The following is a 20,732-nucleotide window of genomic DNA, read 5'->3' as shown; positions in this document are numbered from 1 at the left end:
ATATATACATTGTGAATTAAAATGTGCAAGTTGTTACTTGTTCTATACAAAATGAATACACAACAACAAATGTTATATTAAAACAAAAAAACGCACAAAAACACACAAAACACACAGACACAAGCGGCAATTGATGGCAGACGATCCACAATTGACCGAGGCGCAACCCGAGGTACATAGGGACCAGCCAACGCTGGAGGAAGCGCTGGAATTAAACCCCACCGATGGACCACGCCCACTCACAATAGCTGAGTACCGGGCACGTCAGGAGAAGAAGCAACCCAGGAAACATAAACGCTCCGGACATAGAGCGAAATTACTACAACAACGCCGGCTGGTCAAGGAAATGACCAAGTTGGCCAAGGAGGAATCAGCCCGGCAACGCTACAAAGAGCGTTTGGAAATTATACAAAAAGAACTTCGCCAAAGTGCGAAGACACGCAAACGGGCTGCTTAAACGCAAATGCCCCAATTTGCCATAGATTTAAAATAAACCCAAGCCGATGCGGGAAACCGCTGCTTGAAAAAAAAAAAACTAACACCAAAACTGTCAGGCTATATACTAACAAATGTGTTTGGAGATTTTTTTTTAAATTCTAATGAAATGTAAACTTTGACTTGTGAGCCAAACACATTAAAACTATCAAATTTCCATGTCTCTGGCACTTGTATATATTTAATACAAGTTGCAAATATTTAAAGTAAATTCATTAAATTTCAATATTTACTATAAAAACTTTTCAAACTTTATTTCCAATAAATTGAGAGATTAAACAGATTTCATTTTTTCTTTATTGCAAATTATTAACATTTCCAAAATGGGTTCTACTGAATCAAAAGTAGATCACCCAACAGCCAATGTAGTTAACGAAGTAAGAATAGTTGATCACAAAGATGAACTACAAAATATATTCATCTTGTTATTGATTATGACTGTCATATCAATTTTGAATTTGATCCTTAAGATCTATCAGGAACATAATAAACGACTTAAGAAAAGATATCAGAGCCGTGCAGATGGCCTAGACAAGATATAAACTGTACTTACGAAATAAAACAATATAGATATGACTTAGAAGACTATACAGAATATAGACAACAGTATAAAATACCATTTTTATCAAGGAAAAACACAATAGGTAGACATCCTTCTTGTCAAATACATTTATATGATTCCGAATTCCACTTTAGTAGACAAAATTGTTGCGAATATAAAAGAAACACCAAATGAGTGATTCACAGTGGGTACACATGGAATAGGCCCAAAATAGCAGCGTCAATAAACCATAATAAAGCAGTATTTGACAAATCATATAAATGTGTAAACAAAGAAGTACCTATTAAAGTAGAGACTCTAGAAACACACATAAAGATAATAATAAAAGAATACAATAACATATGTAGAATAGTCACAGCTATAGAAGATAGATTAACAGAAACACATAAGAAACATTGTCATAAAATACTAAGATCTCTCAATAAAAGATTGATCCATATTAGCATCAGACATAATCTAGATATTCAAATACCTGAAGATTTGCATTCATTGGTTAATATAAATGAAAACCAATTACAAAATCTTGAGGAGTCTAAAGGTAATATCGACATTGAAATCGAAAGCGATATTGAGTCATTACCAGAAGACATTGAAATAAAAAACAACGAAACCAAAATGCCAGACCAAATTGAGAAAGATAGAGAATATGTTCGACAATTGTCGACAACAATACCAGAATTCGATGGCAAAAAGTCATCATTGACACGCTTTATAACAGCGTTAAGAATAACAGATAGAACAAAGGGAACTCAGGAAGATCTAGCAGTAGAGATAATAAAATCAAAAATAATAGGACCAATTTTATACAAAGTAACAAATGAAACAACCATCAGAGGCATCATTGACATACTAAATAGTAATGTAAAAGGTGAATCAGCTGAAGTTGTAAAAGCAAAGTTACTAAATGTTAAACAGAAAGGGAAGACAGCTTCCCAATACACCACTGAAATTGACAATTTGCGTAAGCAATTAGAAGCAATATATATTGACTTAGGCCTTTCAGCCGAAACTGCGGATAATTTCGCAACTAAAGAGTCAATACAAGCAATGACTAAAAATTGTGAATACGAAAAGCTACGAATAATACTCGAAGCTGGTAATTACAATACATTCAGTGATGCAGCTGGAAAATACATACAATGCACCACTGAAATGACAGGCAGTCCCAGTAGCGTCCTATATTTCTACAATGGACAACAAAACTACAGGGGAAATAACAACTACCGAGGCCGAGGCCGAGGTAACCGCGGTAGTTACAATACCAATTACAACAACAGAGGTAATTTCAGAGGAAATTACAGAGGAAACAACCGAGGAAGGAATAATTCCAACCGAGGTAATAGACAAAATCAAAATAACAACAACAATAATAATGTCCGAACAATCGAAGCTGCTAGTACATCACAAAATGCTACAGCTTCGGGAAACTAAATAAGACGGTTCACACAATCAATCTTAATTTCAACATTTTTATACATGTGCATAATAATAATACGAATACAAAATTAACATTTTTAATAGATACAGGAGCAGATATTTCACTTATCAAAAACAGCTCAGATAATTTCCAAGACATTGATCAAAATACCATAACAAACATTTTTGGAGTTGGAGAAGGTTCAACAACCTCTCTAGGTCTAGTAAACATAGAACTAGCAACAAATAATTACATAATTCCACATAATTTCCACATAGTTAATTCTAATTTCCCAATACCCACCGATGGAATCATCGGAATAGACTTTATAAAGAAATACAATTGCAAATTAGATTTTAATACAGAAGACGACTGGTTAATTTTGCGACCAGACAATATCACTTGTCCAATAAACGTACCAATAACACATACAATAGGCAATAACTCAACGTTATTACCAGCCCGATCCGAGGTAGTCCGACAAATTAAATTGGATACATCCGATGAACAGATCCTCATCCCTAATCAAGAAATAGACACAGGCATCTTTATTGCAAATACAATTACGACTAGTAAAAACACAGTAATTCGTATAATAAACACAACCAAAAGAAACCAAATAATAAATATTGATAAGATACAATTTGAAAGTCTTAACAAATATGAAATAGTAAAAACAATAGATAACGAAAGAAATGAACATATTTTACAAAAATTAAACAAAAATTTCCCACCATTGTTTAAAAAGCAACTAAATAAATTATGCACAAAATACACAGATATATTCGGACTTGAAACCGAATCTATAAGTACCAATAATTTTTACAAACAAAAATTAAGATTGAAAGATGATGAACCGATATACATCAAAAATTATAGAATACCAGAATCACAGAAAGAAGAAATACACAGACAAGTTAACAAATTAATTGATGATAAAATAGTAGAACCAGCCGTATCTGAATACAACAGCCCATTGCTACTAGTACCGAAGAAATCATTACCAGGTTCCGCAACAAAACGATGGCGACTGGTAATCGATTATAGACAAATTAATAAAAAGCTCTTATCAGACAAATTTCCACTTCCAAGAATAGACGATATTCTTGATCAATTAGGCCGAGCAAGATACTTCTCGTGCCTAGACTTAATGTCAGGATTCCATCAAATAGAACTAGATGAAAACTCAAGAAACGCAACGTCATTTTCAACGAGCAACGGCTCCTATCGCTTCACACGATTACCCTATGGTTTAAAAATTGCACCCAATTCATTCCAAAGAATGATGACAATGGCATTTTCTGGATTAGAACCTTCACAGGCATTCCTGTATATGGATGACTTAATAGTCATCGGTTGTTCCGAAAATCATATGATCAAAAATTTGACTAACGTCTTTGACCTATGTAGGAAAAATAACCTAAAACTACACCCAGACAAATGTTCATTCTTCATGCATGAAGTGACTTTTCTAGGTCATAAGTGTACTGATCGTGGTATTTTGCCAGATGATAAGAAATACGAAGTCGTTGACAAATACCCCGTCCCTACGGACGCTGACAGCGCAAGAAGATTCATTGCATTTTGCAATTATTATAGACGTTTCATCAAAAATTTTTCTGACTACTCTCGTCACATAACAAGGTTATGTAAAAAGAATGTAAAATTCGAGTGGACTTCAGAATGCCAAAATGCATTCACATATCTCAAACAATCATTAATACAACCCACGTTATTACAATACCCAGATTTCAGCAAAGAATTTTGCATAATAACAGATGCAAGTAAATAAGCTTGCGGGGCAGTATTAACACAAACATACGATGAGATACAACTACCAGTAGCATATGCCTCTCGCAGCTTCACTAAGGGAGAAAGTAACAAAAACACTACAGAGCAAGAATTAGCGGCAATACACTGGGCAATTAACTACTTCAGACCATACATATATGGCAAACATTTCGTTGTAAAAACAGATCATAGGCCTTTAACATACCTCTTCTCAATGAGAAATCCTACTTCCAAACTCACTAGAATGAGACTTGATTTAGAAGAGTATGAGTTTACAGTAGAATACCTTAAAGGAAAAGATAATCATGTAGCCGATGCGTTATCAAGAATAACCATCGATGAATTAAAAAATATGCAAAAACAAGTCTTGAAAGTCACTACAAGACAACAGAGTAGACAAAACAACTGCGCAGTAAATGAAAAAGAACAAGAAATTTTGCCAAGGCAAATACTTGAATTGCTTCTAAGCCCAACGTATATGAAGTCATCAATAATGACGATGTACGAAAAATAGTGACCTTGCATATAGCTGACACATTATGTTTCTTTAAGCATGGTAAGAAAATTATAGCAAGAATTGAGATTAGCGACCTATATACTAATGGAACTCTCGACTTAGGTCAGTTCTTCCACAGGCTTGAAAAAGAAGCCGGTATACTTGGTATCAGCCAACTCAAAATGGCACCGAGCGGAAAGATCTTTGAATTAATTTCAACTGAAACTTTCAAAAATATGGGCAATAAATTTTTAAAACAAATAAGAGTAGCGCTACTCAAGCCGGTGACCACAATATCTAATGATATTGAAAAAGAAGCAATACTGTCTACATTTCACAATGATCCTATTCAAGGAGGTCATACTGGCATTTCAAGAACGCTAGCAAAAATCAAAAGACATTACTATTGGAAAGGGATGATAAATTTCATATCTCAGTACATACGTAAATGTCCAGAATGTCAGAAAGCAAAAACAACAAAGCACATAAAGAACCCTTTAACAACTACAGACACACCAATTAAAGCATTTGACAAAGTCATTATTGACACAGTTGGACCATTACCCAAATCAGACAATGGTCATGAATACATAATTACTTTAATATGTGATCTGACCAAATACCTTGTTGCTATACCCATAGCAAACAAAAGTGCTAGTACAGTAGCCAAGGCTATATTCGAATCATTCATTCTCAAATACGGTCCGATGAAGACGTTCATCACCGATATGGGAACAGAATATAGAAACACAATCATGAACGAACTTTGTAAGTATTTGAAAATAAACAATCTTACATCAACAGCTCACCACCATCAAACACTTGGTACGGTAGAGAGAAGCCACAGAACACTAAATGAATATCTACGTTCATACATATCAGTCGATAAAACTGATTGGGACGTATGGCTTAACTATTTCGTATATTGTTTCAATACTACACCATCAATGGCACATAACTATTGTCCATATGAATTAGTATACAGTAAAACACCTAATTTACCTAAAGAATTAAGCATTAAAAATAACATAGACCCTATATACAACATAGATAATTACGCAATAGAATCTAGATACAGATTAGAAATGGCATACAAAAGAGCCAGAATAATGTTAGAAAACCATAAACGTAAAAATAAGGAATACTACGATAGGAAAGTACTAGATAAGGAAATAATAATTAACGATAAAGTTCTTTTAAGAAATGAAACAGGACATAAACTAGACAATAGATATTTAGGACCATATATAGTAGTAGGAATAGAAGAACCGAACAATATAATAATAAAAGACGATAAAAACAAAACTCAAAAGGTTCATAAGGATAGATTAAAAACTTTTAACGAATAACGTAATTTTTCATTAAATAACAAATAAATACGAAACATTTAAACTCTCAATTTTATTCAAAAGAAAACACACAAATTATTCTTATCATCATCATGCAACCGATTGGTCTGATCAACCACATCAACAGAATATGGTAATGATGACAATAATATACAAAAATTAAAAAATACAAAAATTTCATGAATTTACGAATTTACAAAGAGACACAATATTTTTAAATTTACACAATACATATAAATAAATAACAGATCAAAATACAATTTTATATACACAAAAATAAAAAAAAAAAAAAATATATGTATATTATAATAAAAAAAAAAAAAAAAAACACAACACAAAACAAAAATAGCAAAAATATAAAATAATGAAAAAAAAAAAAATATAATAATTTTTTAAAAATGACTACATATATTACGTCATTTCTTTAAAAAGGGAGGTGTAGTGTATCTACCCTCAATATGTAGAGTAGAGTTAATATGTAAGTAAAGTATATACATTGTGACACTTTGTCACATAAATTATAATAAACACAAATAATATCAAAAGACCACCAACACCTACGTGAACACTCCAGCTCTTGAAATACGATCTAACGCTTATACATAAGCCGATCGCGGAGCGTGAGAACGCTGAGCATGCACTTAGCGACTCAAGTGGTCAAGCCATACATAACATGTGCATGCCCTCTGCATACACATGTATATGTATAAAATATAACAAACACATAGTCTTAAGCACACCATGTACGGGTAGCTGTACCCAAGAACAGCAATATGAAATCATTCAAATAAAACGATTCAAACGGAGCAGACGCTCTGCTCTATTCAATATCACTGAGTTAAACTATTGCAATTATTACACCACGTTGGGCGCCAAAAATGTGTAGTGTACGTAATTCGATAGATTTTTAACTAGTTGGTCTTTTAATAGTGGGTGGTAATTACTAATAAAGAGGACCTTGTACTTCCTTCGCTAGGGATGCGCACTCTTGCTATGCTCGTGTCTAGCTCGCCGTAGGTCGGGGTTCTTTTAGCTTAGGATAGTACGAAACGCTACTACATTTTAATAAGTGCGTCTTACTCATAAACAATGTTCAAAAGTGAACTACCGATTAATAAAAGAAATGGCTTTATATTGATACTAATGATACACGCCGACACGTGTGAAGATAAGCTACAGATTCTGATAAGTATTGGGAATTTTGGATGTTAATAATTCCCTAAGTCTTTACCCTCCCTACCATGACAATGCTACTTAAAATATTTACATTGTCCCTTGGTCAAGTTCAAAATAACTCTACCACATATTTAAGAAAGTGTTCAACATACATAAGTAATCGACAAACCATTAAATCTATTTATTCACAATTCATTCTTTTTCAATATATCTTCATTCATAATTCCATTTATATAAATTCAGTTTAGTAAACGGTTCCATTAAATCTCTTCAACAAACTAACAAATTTTAATCTACGCATAATTATCCTAGTCATTCTCTAACTCTTCATTTTTTGTTATATTAGTAAGTAAAATAAGGTATATAAAAGTAAAGTATAAAGCAAATATATATAAGTAATGAATATAAAATTAACAATTATAGTTACATAATCTTTAGTCAAATGCAGATATTATTTTAATTAGACGTTCAAGTGGCATGTTGTTAGAATTTTAATATAGGTGATTCATAATAAGATTTTTATCATTGTTGTTTTGTAGTACTCACGACCTTAAATATCCACTCCATGATGTGCGTAAAGTTGGGCCCAAGTTCACGTTGACATTGTCGAGCTGTAGGTCAAACTTTAAAGGTTCTAAGTTAAATTCCTATTCAATTGCCAAAAGTTCCGTCAATCTGCGAGTATTTAATTCATTATAATCGTAATACAAAGAAAATCAAGAATCAAAACAAAACACGAAATATAACTGCAGCACTGCAGCGATAAGACCTTAGGAAACCGCTGGCTGCTGGGGGGTGGTAGTCGGCTGTAGAGCAACCAAATGCTCTTATATAGGCCTGGCCTTCCTTACGCCTTGGGGTCGAATCTCGTTGCCACTTTCACACGAATCGAGCACGGAAATTTATTGAAATATCCCAACTCTTGTTTTATGAGATTGGATATATATATTATATTATATTATATTATATTATATTAATTATATTTCCACGTGTATGCGAAGTTTAAATGGGCAGCGTCAAAAATTGTGAGCGTTCGCCACGAAGTTTAATCCGATAATGATCTAAGCTCTGGGAAGCTGCATGCTGGTGGTCGCTGTTATAGCTTTTCTTTTCCTAACTGTATAATCGTACGATCATATTCTGTTCTGATTGGTCTAAGACAATTCTCTCGCTTTTTGTTTTACACAAAAGCTGCTATAATTTAGGGCGAGGGTGTCTTGAAGAGTTGTTGCAGTGTAAAGTTAAGTTTGTCACTACACTGGTTCGCCCTCTTGTGGTATCTGAGTCTCCGAGGCAATTTGATGAAAATTTACATCCATTCTACTTTGCCCGCTCTGACTCTTTATAGGTTCCAGATTATTTGAAATCGAAGGTTGAGAATTTAAGAGATTATTAAGAGAATTATTCTGTTGACCTTGTGCTAGATCTCTTCTAAATGTATAATAGTTTCCCCTTTGGCTGTTTGGTATCGGAAGGGGGACATACTGATTTTGGTTCATGTTAGGCTGGTTTGGATTAGTGAATCGTGTATTATTCTGGTATGTTCCAGGATAATATGTGTTGAAATTATGAGTTCTGTCATCGTGATAGTTTTGATATCTTTGATTGTTATTATGGCTATGATTTAGACAAATTAGGCAAATATCGACTTATTACAGTTTTAATAGTTCTTCTTAATTTATTTATTTATTTTGTCAATGGGGTTACTTTCTAATTCTAACTTATCATACATAATCCAATATTGTACTTCGAGTTTCTCGATGAACTTACTGATGCTTCCGGGGTATGTTGTATCTTCAAGTTGTCTTATCAGTGATATGTAGGGTCTGTGGTCCTTGAATGCCATTCCTAATGCTGTTTTCATTTCCATCCATGTGTTTGCTCGATCCTGGATGACGACTTCTTGCGCTGTGTCCACCAATAGGCGTTTTATGGCTCCGTAGATGACATGACTTTGTCGGGCATCTTGTGTAGGGTATAAACTGAGTAGCTGCTCGATTTGGTTGACAAACCCAGATAGTTTCCAGGTGTACCGTCGTAGAAATTTAGTTAAATTTAGTTTTTCTATTTGAAGCAATAATTGATTCAAATGAATCTCGGAGAGTTGTGCAGGATTTGCCATTTTTAGTTTGCACTAAATTATAATTGTAATTTTTAGGTTTTGATAAACGTACGGAATTACAAAATTTTAAGTTAAATCTTATTTCCGACCGCACTTGTTTTTGTTTGAATACAGATTGTTTCTGACCACACGGGATTTGGTTTTTAGAATGCTACTTGCACGTAGATTCTTTTGCGGATCACAATTAGTTTTTGAATCACTGTTTTAATTCGCCAGGCTAGGATAGCTAGTTGTATAGTGTATCCTTTCAATTGCCCAGTACCGTATTAAAGGACTCTTTTTAACTATTCGATCCTACCGACTGCACCAATTACACGTTCATAACACCCGTATGTCAAAAAAAATATATATATATTTTTATTTGACCGAAATATTACAAAGGTTTTATTGAAGAACTCCGACCGATTAGTATTAGGTCTCAAACTGAACTCAACTTATTGATCTAGATTGATTGACGTTCAAGCCTCGGGTTCGAGTTTTTCAAATATGGACTTTGGATTCTAGGATTTTAGAGAGCTTTGTAGTTATCTACATTTCTCTTGGAATCAAGTGCATTCGCTCTTGGATACAAGTGCTCTTAGATTCTTTAAGATTTTGTTTATTTGAAACTTAAAACTTTTGTTTTCGAGTTTCGAGTCCGAACTTTGAACGTGGGAACGTGACAATTAGGCAAAGAATGTTTAGTCTACCAGTGGGTGATTTGTCTAAATAACATCCTGTATTCGTATTACTTGGGGTTTTTCCGCTTGGCCTTGGTTCTGGAATTCTGGTGACAGTTTTATTCTTATCTAGGGGCTGAGTAAATAAAGGGTAGTATGGGGTATGCTTATTTACAATTGTGAGGTGTAGGGTAGTATTGGGTATGCTTGTTGTGTGTGTAAATAAGTAGGCATGTACTTAAGTCTAAGGGACTTATGGATATGTCACTATATATATATATCTGTACTAAGAAATTGATATTGGCCATGTTCGGCTGTCCGTCCGTATGAACGCCTCGATCCGAGGAACTACAAAAGACCGAATGTTAAGATTAATAATGCAGCTTCCACAGATATAGACGCAGCCACGTCCACTCTAACGCCAACAAATCAGCAAAAACTGAAAAAATCAGCTTGATGTTTGGGTGCCGCATGATTTGACGCAACCTTCGGGACCGAATCAACGCCTGTGATATGCTGCTGAAACGGAACGAACTCGACCCATTCTTGACCCATTCTCGACGAAAAACGGATCACATACGACAATAAGCGAAAACGGTCGTGGTCGAAGGCCGGTGAATCGTCGATAGCGCTGTGTACATAGCCGCGAAATTCAAAAGACAAAAAGGCGGAAGGGGGATATTTGGCAACCTTACTTTACTATAATTATAATTACTATATTATTATTACCTGAATAGATTCATGCAAATATAACTCCTGGGCCATCAACGCTTGCCACAAATCATTTATTGCATCTTCAAATTGAATATTTAATTTATCCAAAGCATCAGATAATTTAAGGTTTTCCGGAGTGTCTTCGTCTTCCCCGTGCATTGAATTTTGTTCTAGTTTAATCAATCTGATTCGAGCTTCTTCAAAAATAATTTCTTTAAATTGTAAAAACCATTCTATTTGTTTTTGCCCGAGTATTTGAAGTTCCTCTTGGCCATCGAAAAGATTTTCAATGAAATCTCTTATTTCTTCATCGCGCTCAGTAAACCTTTCTAAACCAAGTTTGTAAATTTCTTGCGTAAGCTCAAAAATGTCTTTGTCGTATTCGTCGGCAAGCTCTTGAGCTTGTGTTCCAACAAGCATCAGCACTCGACCATCTTCATCGCCACGCCAAAGTGAGTCAAACAGCTGATGGCCATCCAAATGTTCAACAAAACTTGAAGCTAATCGCTTTTCCTCTGATTGTTCACGTTCGTGAAACTTTCTTGTTTGTATCTCCTTTTCTTGTTTATCTTCGATTTCGCGAAGCTCCCGGCTAAAAAAGAAGAATAAGTTAGTTCTGATACACCATTTTTTAAAAACACATCAAAATAAAAATATGATTTAAAACAGATGTTTACCGTCACAAAATTGGGTCGACATGGGTTTAAAAAGAAGTCGTAAAGAGCTCTCAAGAAGGATATCTTAAAATCCATTTCAAAAGATAAGCTTTTTTAACAGTGTTAAATGATTTATTAAAGCCGATGAAATGTTTTCTAATATTATTTTTGAAACCCTTTATCCCATATGATCTTGGTTTTACAAAACTGTTTAAACACGGAGATACAATTGACCTGCAATGAACAAAGAACCTATTGTTTCCCTTTACAAATAACAAGGGAGTCCTTTCACATTTAGAGATAAGGTAAGCAGTTTCAGAATACTGCTATTTCCACAGATCCTAAGCACAAGGTCAGGAATTCGGTCGGGACCTGGCAAATGGCCGTGTTTTTTTTCTGAGCTTCGAATTAATTAATTCATTAATTTTTGCTTTTGCCGAAATGAACGGGATTATATAATAAATACTTTAATAATGGTTTTTGTATATGATGATTGTCCATCTCGATTAGTCCGTGCTTCTTTTTCTTTTTCCTTTCCGTTCACAGCAAGTCGTCTGCGTGTTGTGCGTTTAACCGTTCTCACTGGACTAACTTCAGTGAGCGTCACTCTCTTACTCCTTTTTCTATTTGTCAACTGCACTCAAAAAAAAACTCTACCAAACAACACAAAGCTCATCTGAGTCTACCTACAAATGATATATAGGTTGTAATATATCTTCTTCCGCCTTTTTGTCTTTTGAATTTCGAGGCTATGTACAAAGCGCTATCTGGCTCGTTTCTATTTCTATTTCTATCAAATATGATATTGGTATTGATATTTCTGTCAAATATAAATTGCACAAAATTATTATATTACCTTATATAACATTTTTACACTTTTTACAGACAAAAAATGGCTTATATTAGTTTGGCAAATATCTCCCTGCCGCCTTTTTGAATTTCGCGGCTATGTACAAAGCGCTACAGAGCTCGTATCTGGCAATACTATACATAATTTGAAAGGTCTTGACATAACCTACAAAACGACGCTATGCATGATTAGTTTGGATATTGCGTTCAACAGTTATAGACGTGTAAACATGGAGTTCACTAACGCCGAAATTCGCGCTATTTTCCTTCGTTAAAGGCAAATCCTCTCGAGAAACGTTCCGTTAGATTAATGGTGTTTTGGGGGATGGTACTCTATCACTTCGAACCGCGGAGGAATGGTTTCGACGATTCAGAGCCGGTGAAAACGACACCATGGATAAGCCAGACGGCGGAAGACCTGTGACGACAAATACCGATCAAATCATGGAATACATCGAGTTAGACCGGCATGTGGCATCTCGTGACATCGCCCAGGAGATGGGAGTTAGTCACCAAACCATTTTAAACCATCTGCAGAAGGCTGGATACAAAAAAAAGCTTGATGTTTGGGTGCCGCATGATTTGACGCAAAAAAACCTTCTGGACCGAATCAACGCCTGCGATATGCTGCTGAAACGGAACGAACTCGACTTTCAGTCGTCAATTAATGATATATTTTTTAACATGTAGGAATTATCACTATTTTTTTTTTATTTATAAGATGCTTTAGATGAGATAATTTATGAGAATGCTGAGTTTGGTTTTTTTCTATCAACTATCACAGTCACTTGCAATGTTTAAAAAGTAACATTTTTATGAGTTTGTTAACAGATCAATTTGATGCACATAACATTCATTATTTGTGCACTTTGCTCTACATTGCTCTACAACACAATTGCTAATCATTATTTTTAAACATTTTTTAACAAACTTTATTGTGAAGATACCTTTATACCTGGTGCCTTTAGTTTTCTAAAGTCCGATTCTCATGTAAGATTGAGCTGTTAAATGCTCGCTTTCTTTTAAAATCAACGATCTGCATTTATATCAACCGGATCCCTTAGTAAAATACCTGCTCGACGTTAATATAATTTATATAATTTAATCGAATTCTATTGGCAACATAACATCATCATCTTATTTAAAAATTTGTAGGGACAATTATTATATTAAATTCGACAATTATTATATTAAATTCGTTAACTGAAAGATTTCTACAGATTCTACCACCTTTTGCTCAAACGCACGCAAATATATAGCTTAAAAAAAAAAGGTTTACATATTTTATGAAAATAATTCATCTTTAAAAATTCATAATTAAAATTTATAAAATAAATACACATATGCAACCTTTTTATTGCAAAATTAAATTCTTGAGGCAGGACCGGCGGACATAAGCATCACTAACTTAAAATTTTTTTCACTTCGCAAGCTAAATACTCTAACGACAATTATTCTAGTATTAAATATGTACATTTATTCCTATGTAATTATTAAATTATAATGTTAAGGCAATGCAAAATTAGAGTCCTTTATATGGTGGCAATCGATCAAACAAAAATATAGATTGGAAGTCCATAAACTTGTATAGCGAAGGGCATATTTTGTCAAATTTACAATACATGAGCATACGTGTGCACACATACGGACACTGCATGTGTACAAGAGTGCTGCTGGCTCTAAAGGGCCCTCTCTCTATGGATCTTGAACAAAAATTCGAGAAAATTCTTTGCCAATACTGTCTGTATACGTTATCCAAGGTCTATTCACATCTCAAGTGAATGGACATGGTTTATAAAGGACCACCTGAATGCTCGCGGTATTACTCGCAGGCACCTATTTCAGTCTTTTCTATGTATCTTTCGAAGAAGAATGCACGACCTTAGTTAAATGTTTTTCCTAGTGCATGTTTTTTTTTTTTACCTTGTTTTTATTTATTGTATCTTCTCAATTTTTAGATTACCAATAAGTGTATTAAATCTTATACTATAACCTAACTAGCAGTCATGTAGACAGGAGCAGTGAATTTTGACTGACAATTTTTGACTGGGTTGGAGAGTCGGTACATTGCAGGCAGGTTCGGTTTGAAACCCGAGTCAAGTCCCTTTCGGGAAAATTTTGGATTGGCACAGACTTTTTCATTTTAGGACGGTTTGTGATTATCTACTTCATATTTTACTGCGAGAATGCCGATATCCCTGATTGATTTCGAATACACCATGGTTCCCCAGTGATAGTTCGCAGGATCTTTGATTAAGGGCGCTGTATGATGTATGTTGATGACACACTCTTCCAAGTCCATACACAAGGGCGATCGGGCGTTTATAATCCAGTTGATGCTGCTGGCTTTTGTTTTAGGTGTAATTTCTTGCATTTGATATCTCTACGCCACGATAGACGTCTGTCGACGTGGATTATTTCAATGACATTGTGTTCTATTCAGGCAGAGCGAAGAGCACGTTTTTCTGTTAATAGTAAACGTTGTGTTTACACTTTTGTTTGTTTATTTTAATACGCCAGTTAGCTAGCCATTTCTCGACAACGGTGAGGTGGTTGGAGAATTTATGCAAGAACTGGGCATCTGGAGCGGCTGAGTATCGCAGTGTCATCAGCGAAGGCGGATGTGTGAATATCTGCTGTTTAAAGGACGAAAAGTGTTGGCCCAAGTGCGCTACCATGTGGGACTACAGCTTCGATAGTGTAGTTGTGTTGCATCTCACTGCGAAAGCACTGTTGTAGGCGCATTCGAATGCTTCAGATACATCGAGGAATATCGCACTGCAATATTCTCTATGATCAAAGGCTGTGCGAATTTTTTATGTTATTCTGTTAGCTTGAACTATCGATCCGTGTTATTCTCAGAACCCAAATTTATAGGCTGGGATAATGTTGTAAGCTTCCATATATGGTACTATGCGCGTTAGAAGGCATTTTTTAAATAATTTAGAAAGGCATGATAATAAATTGGTCTGTAAAATGGCAGAATCATATGATCTTTTCCGGGCTTAGTTATAATTATGATAATGATACATTATTAGTAGACGAGACTTATTACATTTGTGATCTCGTACGGCCGAAATGATTTGGGCGTATGTTCAGTTTCAGAATGGATTTGCGGAAGAGCATAGGCATTTTCAGCAGGGTTTGGAATACGTTCCTGAGATGGAAAGAAAATCTTTCTGCTCTGTCGTTGTCGCTGCGAGATTAGCAACATGAAGAATTTTTTATTGTGGTGAAGGTTTCAATCGGAGAGCTTAGATTTGGGTGGCGAGATTTTGTACTAGTTGGCAAGAGTTTATTTTAGTTGTGCATTTTCGGTCTCTTGTTTCAGAGCCCGGTTTAGACAGCGGTGGGCTTGAGTAAGGCGTTGCTTTGAGCATAGATAACTGTTGGATTACCACGCCCGCCGCAAACGCCTCTTTCCAGAACCAGCTGTCCAATTTGCAAGTTGGTTTTGGACTTCTTAATTTCCACAACCTTCCGTTTTGGTGTTAAGCTTCTGGCTGCTGTGACGAGCACCTCTTCCGGAGCGGCGGTAGACCAGTCGATGTCCTCTTCGATATTAAGCAGGAAAATGTTGGAATTCACCTACTTTCTGTAGGTGAACACCTTTCCTACTTTCACCTTTCAATCCAGTTAACTAACTGGCTATTTATATTTTCCTAAATACCGTCCAATCATCGACCCTCGAAGCAGATTGAATTATCAACAAAAGCCAAATTCTATGATCCACTTGGTCTGATAACCCTAATTGTCACAAATTCTAAGATCTTTCTGCAATCTCTATGGAGTGCTAGCATTCGTTGGGATGACGCTTTGCCAAAGACAATTCTTTCGTCATGAGGGGAGTTGACAGTTATCGGTCGTACAGAACTTAAAATTTCCACGATTCCACGCAATACTAGAATATCAGCTTATGGAGCGTGCTTATAATTGCGACCGAAGACTAATGGAGAATAGAAAGTCCACCTGCACTGTGCAAAGTCAAGAGTTGCTCCACTAAAATCCTGAACAAATCCAAGATTATAACCTTCCGAAGCGCTTTTATTGGCTGAGCTAATCGTAAGCGTCAAGGAATCCATAGTTTGCGCTTTTCATTGCTGATCAGGCTCATCTATTTTGTTGGCTTGGATTCGGCAACCTTAGAGGGGGATTAAAGTATTCCTATCAAACTGAATCGCTAAAATTCAGGAGATGACGAAAGACATGACTTGGCATCACGTTGCGACGAACTTAAACGAAGGAATTGGAGAAGCATTCCCTTTGGACTAGCGGGCCTCCATTCCTTTCGAAAAGCTCGTCGATTTAACCGACCCTGTTAGATACAGTAAAGGATCTGCCAGAGCGCCGTTCCGTGGCTCTAATTGGGACCGCTTGCTTTGACAATTCGTCGAACTTCAAATTCCTCACTGCTTTCGATAAGTTGCAGCGCGTTTTTGCATACATTGGTCTTTTCATTTCAAATTGCAGAGCCACTAAAAGGTCATCTTTCAGTGGAGTAGATTAACTCGGGAACTATACCTCTTCTGGGCGCATTCACTTAACGAAAGAGTATGGATTTCTTAGCCAGAGCAAGCCGTTTGCATAGAAAAGCAAGTGGGTTTCGCTGAGCCCTATACTCGGTTCCGAAGGGTTACTTCAAGTCGTTGGATGATTTCAAACGCAAACGAGACGTGGCATCCGATACTTATTCCAAGGGATCATCCAGTCACCAAGGCTCTCATTGCTTATTATCATGATAAATATTTGCATGCAGGACAGCAGGTATTGCTTGCCACATAACGGCAAATGTTCTGGCCGATTGCAGGCCGCAAGTTCGTTGCTTGTGTCATCAATAAATGCGTCCGATGTTTTAGAATGAAGACTGTGACTTAAGAGCACGTAATGGGAAGCCTGCCAGCAAATCGAATGCAGCCTAATTCAGCATTTCATATTACAGGAGTGAACTATTGTGGGCCATTCTATCAAAAGGCAGACCCCAGAAACAAGGTACCATATGTGCCAATTCGCAGTCTTCGTTTGCTTTTCCACGAGGGCAGCTCATTTGGAAGTTGCCTAGGATTTCACGACGTATTCTTTCCTCGCAGCGCTGAGAAGATTCATCAGCCTCCGCTGAGGGATCGAATGGAAGTTCATTCAACCGGTGCGGGCCGTGCACCTTGGCGGTTTATAGGAGGCTGCTGTTAAGACGCCAGACATTTAGACATTAAGACATTTCTGCCATTCTTAACTCCCGTCCACCCTGTCCAATTTCAAAAAATGCTGAAAGTCTTGAGGTGCTAGTGCCGGCGCAAAAAAAAAAACACAAAAAAACACAAAATTTCCTGAGCCTGCCATCAATCATCTTCGCAATCATCTGCGATTATTTGTCCGTACTGCAAGAAAGGATACGTCTATCATCAAGCTTAGAAACATAGTTTTGCTGAAGGGGGACAACATTCCACCGTTGAGTGACAGCTCGGCCAGGAAGTCATTCCCGGTGGGTATGGCGTCATCAGAGTAGCCGTTCTGCCCATCGACTCCGATATAGTTGGAACCGAACCTCCTTCAACTTAGGGAGTATGTTCAGAGCAGATCGGCAGCGCATTAGCATGCACGTACAAGAGTACCACCTGCACCGCTCTTTTCGCCCTTCTTTCTTCTCTCGCTAAGCTGTCGCGTTATATATTTAGCTAAACTACCTTTGTAAGCAGGCATAAGCTAGGTTTATATTTTGAAGCGAGGGTTTCACTTAGGCAGTCAGCATATCCGAATAAAACAGAGCATACATATACATTAATATAACATAAATGCACAAATGTGCGTTCTTATTAATTATAACCCACAGGCTCACAATGGGTCTGCTCGAAAACAGATTCGAATTAGAATTCGAATTTGAATGGTTTCGAGCCCTATCCGATCACCAATGCGGCTCGATCCAGATCGCCAACTACGATAGTTTGGCAGCACTGGTTTCACAGCTGGGCCGCCCAGCTCGCGCTCTTTCTAATCCTTTCGATCCTTAGTGCGAATACCTGGGCACTACCGCTACGCGGCTCTGCACGAACACCAATTGTTCTGGCCAGGCTGACACTAGAAAAAGCCAGCGATTTCATGTGGCACTTAATTATTTTTATACTTTTTTATTATTTTTATATTTATCGTAGAATAGGGTATACTAGATTCGTTAAAAAGTATGTAACAGGCAGAAGCAATCGTTTCCGAACATATTAAATTTATATATTCTTGATAAGAATCAATAGCCGAGTCGATTTGGCCATGTCCGTCTGCCTGTCCGTATGAACGCCTCGATCACTAAGCCAGGATCACTACCTAGTCACTGCCCCTCATGCTGGACACACAGAGGACTTAGGAGGCCCTGCGGGTCCTAGAAAGAGGGAGGAGAGAGGAGGCGGAATGGACAGCCAGAACATCGCGAAAATTGACTTTAAATTAGACATAAGCATACGTCGATATCGAATTCGTTATTTCCGCTAAGCAACCACGGTGCGTTGCTTGCGCGCTTCCCAAGATATGGAAGCTCCTGCAGGAGCTGGTTCGACCCCCCATTCTGCATCCTGCGTAGAGGTAATCTCCAGTCTTCTTGAAGAGTAACCAAAGTTACCTCGTACCTTTTAAGAATCGTAATATGGACTTCGACGCCTGAGTAGTGGAGTTGAACTGACTCAGAAAATTTACTACAAACGCGATGGACGCCTTGAAACTGCAAGAACCAATTAATCTTTTATAAGGATACCATTTTATCTTCTCATTGTCTAGCTTCTCTGGATCGGTCTGATAGCTTGCTTGCAGTCTTCCATTCCAAATTTTCGAAGAATAACGTCGATGTACTTCCTGACTCTCCCATCCTGTTTGAATTCGATGCCCAAACATGTCTTGACTGGTCCAAAATCTTTCATCTTAAATGATGCACCTAAGTGCGCTTTGGTTTCTTCCAACCATTTAGGAGGATTTGACGCCGAATACAAATCATCTACGTATAAGTTAATGTTTTATTTTGCGAAAGATGACCTTTTATTCCGGATTCAAATTAAGAACTAAACATTGAATTTTAAAGTAAGTCCTGAGCTAGCTGTGGGTGTCTGGCAGCGGTGTCGGCAGAACGTTGGCGTCGACTCTGATGGCGTGATCGGCAGCTAGGCGAAGAATTGGAGTGGTTTGAACTTGATTGAACTGGATCGAATTGCAATCTCTGCAATTTCGGCGTTGCGTGGGTTCGTCGCGGCGGATGCTTACAATATTGTTGTTTTAGGATTTTGAACTCTTGTTTTTCTTAGAATACTTTGTTGCACAATTCTTGCAAGCAAAGTACTAGTAATTTATTGTATCGGTCGAGGGGAGTAACAAGAGTTTCTGTTGTTAACTCTCCCCCCTCAGAATCCTGCTTGTCCTCAAGTGGGTGTTAGAAATATGGAATATTGTTGAACTCGGGTTGTATCGGCGTTGGCTTTAAATTATTTATTTTAAGTTTGTTATTAAGCGTGGGAAGCTCTTGTTGAATTTGAAGGGTTACTTTGTCTCTGGATTGTCTCTGGCCAGTAAGCACAAGATTGCGATGCGGTTTATGGTAGAATGTGTTGTTATGTTGTTTAGGTGCTTTGCGTTCTTGATGTTGAGGGCCTCCAGTGATTCTAATGATAAAATTTTTAATCTTTCCACTTCTATGGGTGACATTTGGATTATTGGTGTTCCGGGTTTTAGTATAGTTTTTCCTTTATTATTAAATTGTTTGTTTTTTATTTGGACGGTATCGTTCCAGAAATGGACCTGATATGTCCCTTTTAGCTTGTAGGTTATGTTGTTGCGTATTAAATTGCCGGTGTAGTTGTTAAGTAATATGAGGCTGCCATCGATCTCCTCTATTTCCTGAATATGTTCTGCAACACTGAAGTCACACAGCGCTTCCTTTCCCTCAACTAACTTAACAATACATTCTGTTTGTTTAAGATTAACAGTGTTTTCTTTTTTACATATTTTTAAGTAATTGAATATTTTACAATTTTTGGGTACATTAATAATTTCGTTTTGTGTTACAAATATTTCGTTCGTTTCTAAGTGTACAATGTATAACGTGTGTTTCTAAGTGTATAACGCGTTTTATTAACATATCTTTGTAAGTAGTGGGGTCTAGTTCTGGTATTTTGATGATATAGATAATTGCTGTTTTATTGTGTAATACTGAAACATCAACAAATTCTAGCATTTCCTCGATTGATAAAGAGGTTATGTTGTTTTTTTGAAAAATTTTATTTACTTCATTTAATTCAAATTCATTTAAAAGGAGTGTGTTAATTACGTTAATTTTAGCCCATTGAATTGCATATTTAATATTTACAATTTCTTCTTTTATCAATCTGACTTGATTTTGCAGACTTGTTGCTATTTCGTTATTAAAATTGTTATCTTTTTTTCTTGAATTCGTGAGCATATTTGAGATTGTTGTTAA

General features: G+C 36.4%; 1 protein-coding gene across 1 annotated transcript in view; it reads right to left on the bottom strand.

Moving 5' to 3' along the window:
- LOC26526775 (dynein regulatory complex subunit 3) overlaps positions 1-11,373 on the bottom strand; it is a gene marked incomplete at its 5' end in the record, with an annotated part of 49,578 nt that extends 38,205 nt beyond the window's left edge. The window contains one exon of the mRNA XM_026983573.1: positions 10,797-11,373. Within this exon, the coding sequence (XP_026839374.1) occupies positions 10,797-11,373 (577 nt within the window). The remainder of the gene's footprint in view (positions 1-10,796) is intronic.
- Between the last annotated feature and the right edge of the window lie 9,359 nt (positions 11,374-20,732).

The sequence above is a fragment of the Drosophila erecta genome, unplaced genomic scaffold (genome assembly GCF_003286155.1).
Source record: "Drosophila erecta strain 14021-0224.00,06,07 unplaced genomic scaffold, DereRS2 tig00000365-arrow-arrow-pilon, whole genome shotgun sequence".
NCBI lineage: Eukaryota > Metazoa > Arthropoda > Insecta > Diptera > Drosophilidae > Drosophila > Drosophila erecta.
Note: the sequence above shows the minus strand (reverse complement) of the source record. Positions and strands in the feature narration are given on the sequence as shown.